This window comes from Chenopodium album, chromosome 14, assembly GCF_948465745.1.
Source record: "Chenopodium album chromosome 14, dcCheAlbu1.1, whole genome shotgun sequence".
NCBI lineage: Eukaryota > Viridiplantae > Streptophyta > Magnoliopsida > Caryophyllales > Amaranthaceae > Chenopodium > Chenopodium album.
The window spans coordinates 2,117,549-2,130,313 of NC_137847.1; the positions used below are offsets into that span (position 1 = coordinate 2,117,549).

At 33.2% G+C, this 12,765-nt stretch overlaps 2 protein-coding genes across 2 annotated transcripts; both read right to left on the bottom strand.

Moving 5' to 3' along the window:
* Positions 1-1,996: 1,996 nt before the first annotated feature.
* LOC145578516 (MAPK kinase substrate protein At1g80180-like) lies at positions 1,997-2,734 on the bottom strand. Its single transcript, XM_081635826.1, has one exon. It carries the CDS (start codon positions 2,504-2,506, stop codon positions 2,168-2,170), a length of 339 nt encoding a protein of 112 aa, XP_081491952.1. The 5' UTR covers positions 2,507-2,734; the 3' UTR covers positions 1,997-2,167.
* A 1,932-nt stretch (positions 2,735-4,666) lies between these two features.
* LOC145578517 (zinc finger CCCH domain-containing protein 32-like) lies at positions 4,667-9,314 on the bottom strand. Its single transcript, XM_081635827.1, has 3 exons — positions 9,040-9,314; positions 8,385-8,495; positions 4,667-6,446 (listed from the first exon to the last, which is right to left on the bottom strand). The coding sequence occupies exons 1-3, from the start codon at positions 9,109-9,111 to the stop codon at positions 5,109-5,111; spliced, it is 1,521 nt and encodes a 506-aa protein (XP_081491953.1). The 5' UTR covers positions 9,112-9,314; the 3' UTR covers positions 4,667-5,108.
* Between the last annotated feature and the right edge of the window lie 3,451 nt (positions 9,315-12,765).

The following is a 12,765-nucleotide window of genomic DNA, read 5'->3' on the forward strand; positions in this document are numbered from 1 at the left end:
TAAGCCACAGACCCCATTGCTTCTCTGTTAGCTCATCATCCTCTTCAGCAGTAGGACAATCACGCTCCGTGTGGCCCATCACCCCACACATAAAGCAGAAAGTAGTCAATCTTTCATATTTAAGTTGAACAATTGCCACATTCCCCTGTTTATTTCTGATTTTTTGTACTCTTCGCAAGGGTTTCGATGTGTCCAATATAATCCTCACTCTACGAGATTTGTCCCAACCCAAGTCATCTTTCTCCACCTCCATAACACCAATTTTCTCCGCTATCACCCTAACATCATCATTCGATCTGCTGTATAGAGGTAAGTTATAAAATCGTACCCAAAAAGGGCAAAATTTCAATTCAATCGACTCCGGTTGTTCATCACCATTAATGTCCTTAAGCAACAGTAACTGATTATCAAAATTCCACGGCGCTCCGTCAAGGACTTTCTCCTTATCACGCCAATGGAAAAATTGGATTATAAATAGGTTATTTTCAATTTTACGAAACACAACATCACGTTTCAGAGTCCAAGTTTGTTTCAAGGTATTTTGCATAGCATCAAAGTTATACGATCTCACCGTCAAGAGTTTTCCGACCACCGAAAGGGCAATCTTGCTTTCCTGGGAACTCGAATTGGAAACCCCCAATTCTGCAATTTCGTCCTCATCCGCGGTAATTTTCAGATTCGACCACCTCTCCACGATATCATCCGCCATTACACCAGAAAACAGAACCCCAGAACAGGGTGGGAAGGCTTGAACGCACAAGAGAAAACACCTCTGACCTCCGCGAGAAAGAAACCTATTCTCCAGAGCGAGACTCAACTTTTATTGAACTAAAATTAATATATATATATATATATATATATATATATATATATATATATATATATATATATATATATATATATATATATATATATATATATATATATATATATATATATATATATATATATATATATATATATATATATATCTTTTAAAAGGTCAATATTTTTTTTTTTTAGAAAAAATTAGATGGAAAATTTTAAATTTATACTCTGTGACAATCACAATCCCTCTATAAAAAAATCAAATCACGAAAGTAGGTTTATTATTTTGGAACTCTAAAATAAAGCTACGACCTTTTTTTTTTTTTTTTTTTTTTTTAGAGGAAATGCTACGACCTACAGAGTATCTATTGATGGAGGGAACATTAAATATGAAAAGGAGGTTCAATGAGGTTGAAAATCCAGCTAACATATGAAGATTTATAAAGGAGAAAAGAACAGTAGTACAATGCAAAATGGCAGTTTAAGACAAATTTAGAAAACCAATCCTACTATTCAATTAAGGTTTTAAAATCAATGTGAAAGACAGGAGTGCATCCATTTTGAAATCATTAGCCATTATAATCACTGTCTAATGACAACTCAATTTGCACTACATACATTTTTTGAAACAAATTTAAAATCATTAAAAAGAAAATAAGAGGCAAAGATATAGAACAAGGAAAGAATTAATCATAGATTCCATGTGAACTGAAGAATCACATAGTTTTATTTAGTCCTATGAAGAATATCAATTACCAAAATCACATGGGATTATTTAGACACACCAAACATATTAGTTGGTTAAAATCTCGTGAGACCTCAAGAACTGTTACTAGAATCCCGTCTAAGGTATTGTCTTTTTTATAACGGATTGATATCCAAGGAAATTCCATTAAACACGCCACAAGGTTGAATTGATAGTACCAACAAAAACATTAAAGTGTGATAATTACAGGCAAATTCTAAGAGTGCAACAATATTTTTGAGTAATATTTGTACATTGTAGGCCACACCCAGAATATCATGAACGCTCAACATCATGATCATATACACAAAGATTTAATTTGATCAAAAATTACATCCTCTATCATATAATTAAAAATCAAAAGAAAAATTAAAAAAACAAAAAAAAAAAAATCCTCATATCATACTTCCCACAAACATTTCTTGAATTAAAATGGGACATAAATACACAACATAACACTAACTATAACTACATGATACATTGAATTATAATATATGCTTTTTTATACAAGTATCATATAGCATAGACCATAAAAACCCCATCAAATTCATAACAATCTTTAAGAAAAAAAAAAAAAAAAAAAAAAACCTAAATCCTTTTTTGTTTGAATTAATTTTACTTATGCTTAGGTTTACCAGATTTTTTCTTATCAATTTTATTATTTTTAGCAGGCTTACCAAAAACACTGCAAAATCCACAAGCAGAAAGTCTAGGAGAGGGAGGATCCTCTGCTTGCTCAACCTTAACAGTACGATAGGCTCGCCTATTTCCACCGTCTGATTTACTTCTTCTTAAATCAGGTTTCTGATCATCATCTTTCTGATCGACTGATATTCCATCTCCACCGTCCGATTTCTCTTTAGCCAATTCTGCTTGTACCAATTTATCATCCCATACTAAACCAGAGGATCCCTGCCTTCTAAAGCTTATTGCTGACCTTTGTAATCCTTCCATTTTTTTCTCTCTCTAAAAAAATACACTTTCTCTCTCTAAAAACTATGAAATTTTTAAATGATTGAGAAAAAATATTGAGATGGGTGTCTAGAGAATTCTTATTGGGGTGGTGGGGTGGAGTTGAAATATGAATTGGAGAAGAAAAAAATTTGGATGTTTTTCTTATTTATTGTTTTTTTTTTTGGCATTTAAATGGATTTTTTTAAAAGGAGGAGAGAGAAAGTCAAATTTTAATGACAATGGAGTGAGATATATTATAGGGCCAAAATATAATTTATAATATATATTTTGGACAACTAGAGGCAATTACATGAAATACTTACTCCCACTTTCTAATTCTAATTTGGACAACTTAACAAAGGAAAGTAAGGGAGAAAAAAGAGATTATTACAATCATTCTTTGTATCATGCTACTCGTGAAGAAACAGAATCCCACTAGAATTAAAAACATTAAGGCAACAAATTTTGCTTATGGAGTGTGTCGTTATCTTTTACGATACTCTATATATCAAAAAAGATTTTACAATAACTTATTGCGATAGTTGTCACATTGTTATTATTCTTGTAACTCAAAAACGGTATATATTTGCTATCATTAATTAAATTTCTATTTTACTACGTAATAACTTATGTTATTTTAAAATTAAAAATAAATTTTATACATAGATATGGAGTATATTGGAATACCATCTTTTACGATTCTTTATATATTTTGTAAAAATTTCATAATAGTAATGATATATTTTCGTATTATAATGAATGTCATTGTTTTAACTCTTTACAACCGGAGCCGTGAGTGTGGGAGTTTATTACTACTTGTCATGTCAATCAAATCAATTTTTTTCTTTAGTTTCCACTTTAAGTTATTTTAAATCAAATTTGGAATCCTTAACAAGAGGGCAATAGTGGTACAGATCTGCAACTTCAGCTTTTAGGCAGAACTAACCCAAATCGATTTCAGATTAAAGGCTGCCAAAACATATAAAATTAAAAAATGTATGAGCAGTTAGTTATATATTTGGGACAGGTGGTCAAACCCTTGGTTCCGTTGGCCTAACCAGATTCGTTGTTGGCAGTTTGACTAGTAAAAAAATATACTCATTCCTGATTCACTTTAATTATTCTTCCTAAATGCTTATTTTTATGGCTAATTAAAAATTAAATATATGCTACAAAATATATGGTTATAATAACATAGGCTATGAATCTATAGTGTACAAGTACTAATAATTCATCAAATGGGCAAACATATTAAATCTTCCCAAGATCTTACAAGATAACATAAAATGGATAATAAGGTATGGTAGATTGGTAGGCATTATATTGGTTGCATAAATTAATTAATGCAATACATCCCATATTTAAGTAGTTTCTTAAACATTGGCTGTATTGGATGAATTCAACAATCCTAGGCCCCAAACATTGATCCTTACTACACAAACCAATTATATGAAAGCTCTATCTAGAATCGATAATTGGGCATTAAAATTTCATCATCTTACGCGATTAAGAAAGTGATAGTCTTCAATTGATAGTGTTTTTTACACGTTTGGTCCATGGGCTAGAAGCACATACTGTCGTCTTTGTTGAGCCGTAACAGTGATGGCAGCTAGTCAAGGGGAAGGATAGGTGGCTACCAAGGGGGTGTGGTGTAGATTGGAGCGGAGAAGGAAGAAAGTTTTTTTACAAGGGGTAGGCCATCTATAGGTGAGGCGCGAGGCCAAGTACCTCAGCACCCATAAGCACTAACAATTAACAAATACTCCGTAGTAAGAAGAAACAGGTTCGACCGTTCGATAGTGAAAGAGGAAAAACTAAATCAAGGAAGCCTGCAAATAATCAAAGGAAAACTATACGAGTACAAAACAATAAAGACATTTAAGAATCCACTAATTTTGGATTTTTGGTACACTTCTCAGCAGACATACCAAAACTTTCCACCATATCAAAGCCATACAGTAGTACAGTACTTTCAATATATAAAGTAAAGTAACATATTTTCCTGTCCAATTGACCTTAATGTAACCCAAACATGGCCTACCAGTAACCACCGCAATGTATGGCCTTCTGTGAGAATATAACTCAGAACAATACACAATTAATGCAACGTCTTAATATAAACAGTACGGTGTAAAACATCAGGCATAACAGAATATAACCTTGTTAGAACAATCAATGACTGATTACTTTCTCTATTTCATTAATGTGCTACTAAAAACTCATCATAAGCTTATTTACAGCGTTGTACCTTATAAGCAAAACATTCAGCCCCACAAATGTTTCAATGAGACCGCCAAGCTGGTCAAGTATCTAAGTAGAATAAAAGGAATACCGAAATCTTAACCTATAGAATAAAGAGGCGAAAAAAAATGCTGCCGAATAGAAATACAGGCAACCACAAACACCCCAAGATCCCCAAAAATTTTAAAAAACCAAAATGGAAGTGCAAGTAATTTGCTAAGACTTAGACTAGAATATAGCAAACAAGAAAAAAAGAAGAAAAATTAATCTAGATATTGTAGTATGCAGCCACGCCATCAAAGCAGAACCTTCAAATCAGTAAGCTCACCTATCATAAACAGAAAAGGTCAGATGCTACTGCTCATGACATCTTCTTCTTGTCTTTGAGGATTTCGCTCAAAGGTTTGGGACCTTCGAAGTCTGCAGATCCATTTTTGTGTAAATGACCCTCATTTCTGTTTACTTTGACAGCATCATGGTTCTTGGGCTCATATACTGTGGTGGACTCTTGAGCATACCTCTCTCTCTTTGAGTATATCCTACATTCAGACAAAGACTGCCGTGACCTCATCCCATTATACTGCCTGTAGCCATTATGTTGTGAGTTCCTAGGTCTGCCTCGCTGTTCTGCATCAACTGCAGAATTCCTTCTCCTAGGCAGTCTAACACCAGGTCTTTCCACCTTAGATGCCAGTCGTCCATGTACTCGTTGATTTGAAGCATGCCTTTGAAGCTTCTCTTGCCTGCCATCTCTTACATGCCTCAAGTCACGTGTCTCCAGATAACCATCAACCATCCTTCGTTTCCTCAAATAGTCTCGAAGATCTACATCATGGCGGCCACCAACTGGGGTTTCCACACACAATATGTTTCTCTTGCGTGCCACAATGCGTCTTGTTCCTCTATCCTGTGTGTGTCTAGAGGGGAATTCTGGAAGATCAGTTCTCAGCTCATCATTAATATATTCAGAAGGCTCATAATGGCCATTACCAAAGTACTCCATTTCATCATATTCAGCCTGATGAGCATAGCCATGAGGCATAAATAGGTGCTCGTTGCCTCCATCATTCCCATCAATGGAGCGCATATCCTCTGGGTCATCCTCATAAACCAAATCTTCAGTCTCTCCTTCCACAAGAACATCAAAACCAGGGGATGATTCACACCACTCATCTCGCACAATGTTTTCATCAATTTGATCCTCTGAACTTTGGTCAGATTCAAAGCTAGGCTCAAACTCACTTTTATTTGAGCGTTCTGCATGCTGCAAAGTCACTGTTTTGACAGCAAATGTCTCTTCACGTTCAGGAATATAAGTTTGTTTGGATATAGTACTTGGTTCTGGTATAGTAGCATAGTGTTGAGCCTGATGTTTCTGCTCATTATGCAATCGACTGCCATTTGTCGTTGTCATTTCTGATGGAATTAAATGTTTCTCAGCAGGCTTAAGCTCTGTTTTAACTCTTCCAGATGTCTTACTGTCCAAAAGATGCACTGCTGCATCAACTGGATTAGCCATCTTTGTATTCAAACCAATTGCCCCACCAGGTTCGTGCAGAAATGGGCATCTGTCACCTTTGTTGCAAAACCCATTGTAGTAATAGTAGCACGGGACTGTCGTCTTTGTAGCAGACACAGAAGACTGATTCAGCAAAGGTGGAGCAGCATCAGTTGGTGCTTCATTGTGTGATTCCAAGGGCTGTACATCAACAACTGAAAACAATGATTCTTGTTTCTTTCATCAGACAAGAAAGTTGAGACTAATGTAGCACATCTCACCAGCAGAATGTAGCTTAATAATGGTGCAGCAAACTTATTATAAGGTAATAGAAATAAAAAGGATCAGATGCATTCAAAGGCCAACACAATAATGGTGCAATTAACTTAGGGAACCAATCAGTAAAACTTCACCTCAAAAACTGCATATAGATTTCCAAGCTAAAGTATATTGTACGTGTTTCCACTTTCCAACTTTCATGCTTTGAGCTATTCAATTCTTCTATACAATAAAATATAAGTAAAATAAAATTCATAATCCAATCATTGCATGCCCTTCCTGGCACAAGTAGGCAGTAAGTTTTGGGCAGCCCAAAAAAAAAAAGTTACGAGCCCTGATCCTCCCCGCCCCCCCCCCCCCCCCCCCCTCTTCCCCTCCTCTAGACACAAGCTATTTCCAGTGAGCTATTTCAGCAACAGAAAAGCTTAAAAAGAAAAAGGGAATTAAAGAAAATCACACGAATACCACAAGAGTTCCACAGGAAACTATTTACAAGGTTCAATACACACAGGGGCATATAATGTCAGATACAACCAAAAAAGACAATTACGAGAAGAACGAAGCCTAACAACTATTTTTCTTTCTTCTGCAGAATAAGACAGACAATGATCTGCAAAATAAATTAGACAAGGACTTTCACAGTTTCACTACTAACTACCCCTCAATAAACTTCAAGTTGCATCCACAGCTCATTCATTCAAAGTATATGATGATAACACTTTTGATCCTCCTTTTGTTCAAAATGCCCAGTCAAAATGATGCCCACCAATTTAATCAGCTAATCCAAAAGGCATGCAAAGCTTGTTACAAATTCTACATATCATCACTCAAACATTCATCATCCAGCTATTATAAGTCCTATGGTAAGATCAAATAGTTTTGAACAGCAAGGATTCAAGCAAAAGGTAAGAGTTGGGAACTCTTGAGACAACTCATTAATTTGTCAAAAGGGAAAATTATGTGACTTTTTGAAACAATCTAACACTGTTAAATTTGCTACCACAAACAAAGGGCGTTACTTCCATAGTTCCATCCAATTGCAGATGGTTTGATAAAGCATTAAAACATTTATAATTTTCTACTGAAAATGCTTTCCTTACTAATGTAGATCTTTTACCTAGTTTGTTACATTAAGGGCTATATGCCACCATTTCTAGAGTTCAAACAAAGATCTAGTTATGTATGAGTATGAGTGTATGACCCAATTCATCCCCAATGAGCAATTTCAAGACTAAAGCAACTTTAAAGGAAAAAACTACCCAAAGCAGCTGGACATAATTTTTTCCTGCTAAAAGCTAGTGCACATCCTTTTTAGGCCAAGAATGGAAAAAAAATTATCACATGCATTATGACTTACACTATAGTGCCTTACACGTCTACAATGACCGCAACTTCTATATTTGCATGTATTTGGACTTACATTAAATATTCTTGAGAGAAGATTGCCCTAACCTGTATGTATCTTTCGTTCACAAAAATTATGAAAAAAATAACAATAATTTAAAAAAAGATTCTTCCTTCACCAAACTGTTTGAGAAGCACAATTAAGCATTTAGACACAACTTGATCCGCAAAAGTCCAATTATACTATAAGGTATATTCTAACAGGGCATACCCTTAATAACAAGGCATACATGTTGAGATGAGTATACTGTATATACAAATTCCAGATCCATCCCAGCAATCTAGAGTACATATTGAAATTTACAAGCATCCATGCCACTTATAAAGTATTACTAGTTCGGAAAAAAAAAACGTATATTAACAATTTACTCAGTTCACTATACCATTTGGCATTCATTATAATCACTCAAGACATCAAAATTCAACAAATTGAAAACAATATTATGCAAAACTCACCGGATGGCGAAATGCACAAGTCGGATTTAGGCAATTTCCAGACATCCAATACCAGCAATCCCGTGGGTTCAACCTCGCCATTTCACTATGCCGATACTCACACTCTACACCCTGTTCATGTAAATGCACGCAAAACTTGAATCCTCGATAAATCAAACGGTAAAACAGCAATTTACATCTGACAACAGCCATAAGGCCCATAATCTCTAGAAACGGCAATCAATTCCTATTCAGTCAAATGAATTTAACCAAAACCCTAATCCTAAAGAACACCGAAAATCTGCAAAATTAAACATTATGAATAACAAAAAGTAGCAGTCAGAACAAAATTTAGCAATAAAAACAACAATTACATCCACCAACAACAATATTATACCCTAAATTCAACTAATTCGTTTACTGAAGCAAAATGCACGATCAAAATCACAAAAAATCTTCATTTTTATAAATCAAAAGATTGTAAACCGAAACCCTAACCCTACAGAACACAACAAAAATTCAAAAATAACAGAATAATCAAGTACGAATTAATTTCATGGGAAATTCAAAAATCAAAATCACACAATCAGAGAAACACAAAGGACAAAAAAAATCATAATTTAATGAAAGGAAAATACGAAAATAAGATTTTTTTTTTTTTTTTTTTTAAATGAACCTTCTTGCATGTGAAAGGAGAGGCCAAGAAATAGACACAGTCAGTGTTACGCTTCAACAGTTCGTCCTCCATTGTTGTAGATTCAAGCTTTTTCTTGATTTTCTCTCTCTTCGATGAAGCTAATTTGGCGTGGCTAGTGAGGAGTGAGAATGGAGAAAGAGATGAATTTCATGGAATTTGATCTAAACAAATAATTCAAGGCATTTGCGCAGAGAAAGAGAGAAATGTGGAGGTTTTTATTGTTTATCAAAATCAAATTTGGGTTTGGGGCTTTGGGCTTTACTAGTACTCCGTAGAGTATAAAAATGACTACAATTAACAATTTCAAGTTTATATGTCAATATGTGTACCGAGACCCAAAAAGTTTATATGTCACCGGACTTTAAGGCTTGTTTTATTCACTTTTTTTTTATTTATCTGATTTGATCTGATCTAATCTGATTGGAATTTCAAATTTAATTAAACTTTGACCTTAAATATGTATATGAAAAAAATATATCAAGTGGGGTCTTATTAAATTCGTAATAATGTGTATTTTATTAATATTACCCCCGTTTCATATTATTTGCAACGATTTGACATAAAGTAGAGAGGAAAAATGTCTATTCGTTGCAAATAATATGAAATGGAGGTAGTATGTGTTTTACATAATTTTTTTTCATTACGAAATTAAAGATATTTAGCGATAAAAAGCTGCACATAAAACGATGATCTAATTTGAACTTATTTTTTTTTATCTGATCTGAACTTATTTTTTCTGAAATAAGTAAAAATAAGGTGAACTAAACAAGACCTAACTCCTAAAAAAGGCTATTTGGAATTTCTTGGTGTGAATTTTAGTTTTTCCAGTCCGAGCATTGTCAATGCCTTCCGGTCAAGAAAGTTTGAGTATGAATAGTGGTTTTGGTGATGAAATGTTTCTTTACTAGATTAACCCCGTGCGATACACGGTTTTAAAATAAGATTTGAATCATAGACTTTTAACACGTATTGAAAGAAAATAACTTCCTCATTTTTCCTAACTAATTTCTAATTAAATATGAATATACAATTCCCGAAAGTGCATAATTTTCATTTTTAATTGAGAAATTTCAATTAAATTATATTATTAACTATTGTTAACAACTCGTAAATAACTAAATAGTATAATATGTGTAGAAAACCCAAAAGTTAAAATTTAAAATTTAAAAATTCAAATGGAATATATTTTTAAAGCGATGTTAAATAGGGTAGTTTAAAAGGGAGAAAAGTTGACATCATCCTTACATTTTGGAGGGAAAAAATTAAATAAAAAAGTGACAGGTAGATAATGATGACATCATCGGTTGTTATTTTAACATATATATATAGATAGATATAGATTTACGAGTGGTAGGTTTTTGAAATTAACATCGATTGGTTTTGAAAATTAAACAGAGTTGATTCTTTGTTCTTGGTTCTAGTTTTATGATTTGTTTGATTGTTTCGTTTGATAATAACAACCAATATTTCAGATTGTTGTTTAGTGTGTTGCTTACATTGTCGAAGATTGTGTTATGTAACAAGGCTTACAATAACGGCAAAAAAAAATAAAAATAAAAAATAAAAAATAAAAAATAAAAAGGCTTGCACTAGAAGTCTAAATCGGATTGGCTAAATTGTGCACTACGACTTCAGGCAGATAAACTGGGGAACAACTCAAACAAAGAAAAGTCTGGTCTGAATTCAGGCACGGCTCGCCCGTCTGCTGCTAGCGATGTAATACTAATACAGCTGACATTTGTTGAAAAAATTCTCCTAGAAAAAGGAAGTTGTCAGAGGTAGACTCGGCATCTCGCTCACCTGCAAATCAGACTTGAGTAGCCCATAGATTAGCTAAATTGTGTAGTAATTATTTTGAGCTTAGAGTTTGGATGGAGGAATTCCCAATTGAAGTCACTGATCTTGTAATGGCTGATTGCCTAGTTGAAGCTTAATAAAATTTCTTTGCTTCCTGTAAAAAAAAAAAAAAAAAAAAAAGTAAAAAAATCGGATTGGAAGGATACATGGTCCAGTAGGTCCGCCTAGATCATCTTAGAGGTTCTAATGGTAGGGTTATCTTGTGATTTTTAGTATTTTACATATAGGTTGTAGATTTGGTGACCTTGTGATGAACCAAGGTTCCATTTGACTTAATATTGTTGTTTAATGTGTTGCTTACATATAGGTTGTCAGCACTCAACAAACCTAATGAATAGGCAATGCACATTATCTCACACGCATGAACAACAAAACTCCTACTCTCTTATCCTGACCACCTCGATTATAACTCTATATTCCTCACCATTTTGTGTAAAGAACATATATTCCAATTATAGAATCAATCTCATATTCTCATATACATGAACAATGAAACTACTAACTCTTACGGTATTTTCCAACCTTGCCACTAGAGCTGTCAAAAGTTGACCCGACCCGAAATACCGACTCAAACTCGATTATTAACCGACCCATTTTGTAATACCCCGTATTTTCATACGTATTTTCTAATTAATTAATTAGGAATTATTTTATAAAAAGGGTATTTTAGTAAATTTATTATTTGGAGCCAAAATGATATTTGAATTTTGGCACCAAAAGTATTTTGAAAACTAATCATTATTTTGGATAAGATTTATTATCCATTTATCTTATTTTAAAAACCGGATTATTTACATATTTCGGATATTTACATATTTCGGATATTTTAATTAAAGCAAAATAATATTTTATTAATTAATTTAGATGGCCGAAAATTCCCAATATTTAGCTAGGGATTTCAGATTTTCCATGTATGGAAAATTTGATTTTTCTTGGTTATTTATTGGTGAATAATTGGTATTTAATTAATTTAATTATTTATTCTATATTATTTACACAATTATTTTATTCCTTAAAAACCGAGCAAAATCTTCCTAAATATATCTAGAGGAATCCGAAAATTTGAGTTATGGTAAGCTCAATATTTTCGGCCCTTTTGAATTACTTTGGGGGAATTTATTTGGTAAAATTGTATTTTTAAGTATCTCCCAAAATCTCTTATTTTCCTTAGTTCTAATTCTCCATCTTTTTAATATCTAATCATCATATTTTCTTGCCATTCATTCTTCTTAATTATTCTCCAAGTAATTCTAATTTCCTTATTATTTTTCATGACATACATACCTTCCATATTCAAGTATACACAATCACCTTAATATCCAAACTTTCCTTAATTCTTTTACTCACTTCTCCAAGTAATCCCTTAAACCCTACTTGCCATAATTCTTCCCACATTCTCTTGCTATAATTCTTGCATGAGCTAGCCTATAAATACCCCTCCATGCCTCTCACATTCTTCACACCAATTCTCTTCTTTTCTTATCCTCTTTTTACACAAATCATCCCGTTTATCTTTGAAGCCAATTTTCGGGCACTTCTGGTCAGTTTTTGGGGTATTAACGTTTCATAGAAGATTGTTTCTCTCGAAAAATCCTTGAGGTTAGGCTCAAGAATCACCCGATTCGGAGTTATATCAAAGGAGTTACAGCTTCTGCAAGTTCTGCCTATTCTTTCCAACGCAAATCCAATTCTTTTCTTTTTCTTGGTTCCTTATCTTTTCTTCTTCTCTTCTCTTATTCAATTATTATTATTATTATTATGGGGGATTTATAAAAAATTATTATGAGTAGTTTTAATTATATAAAATCAGATTTTTAATGATGTTTATAAAAATTAATTTAAAAGGTT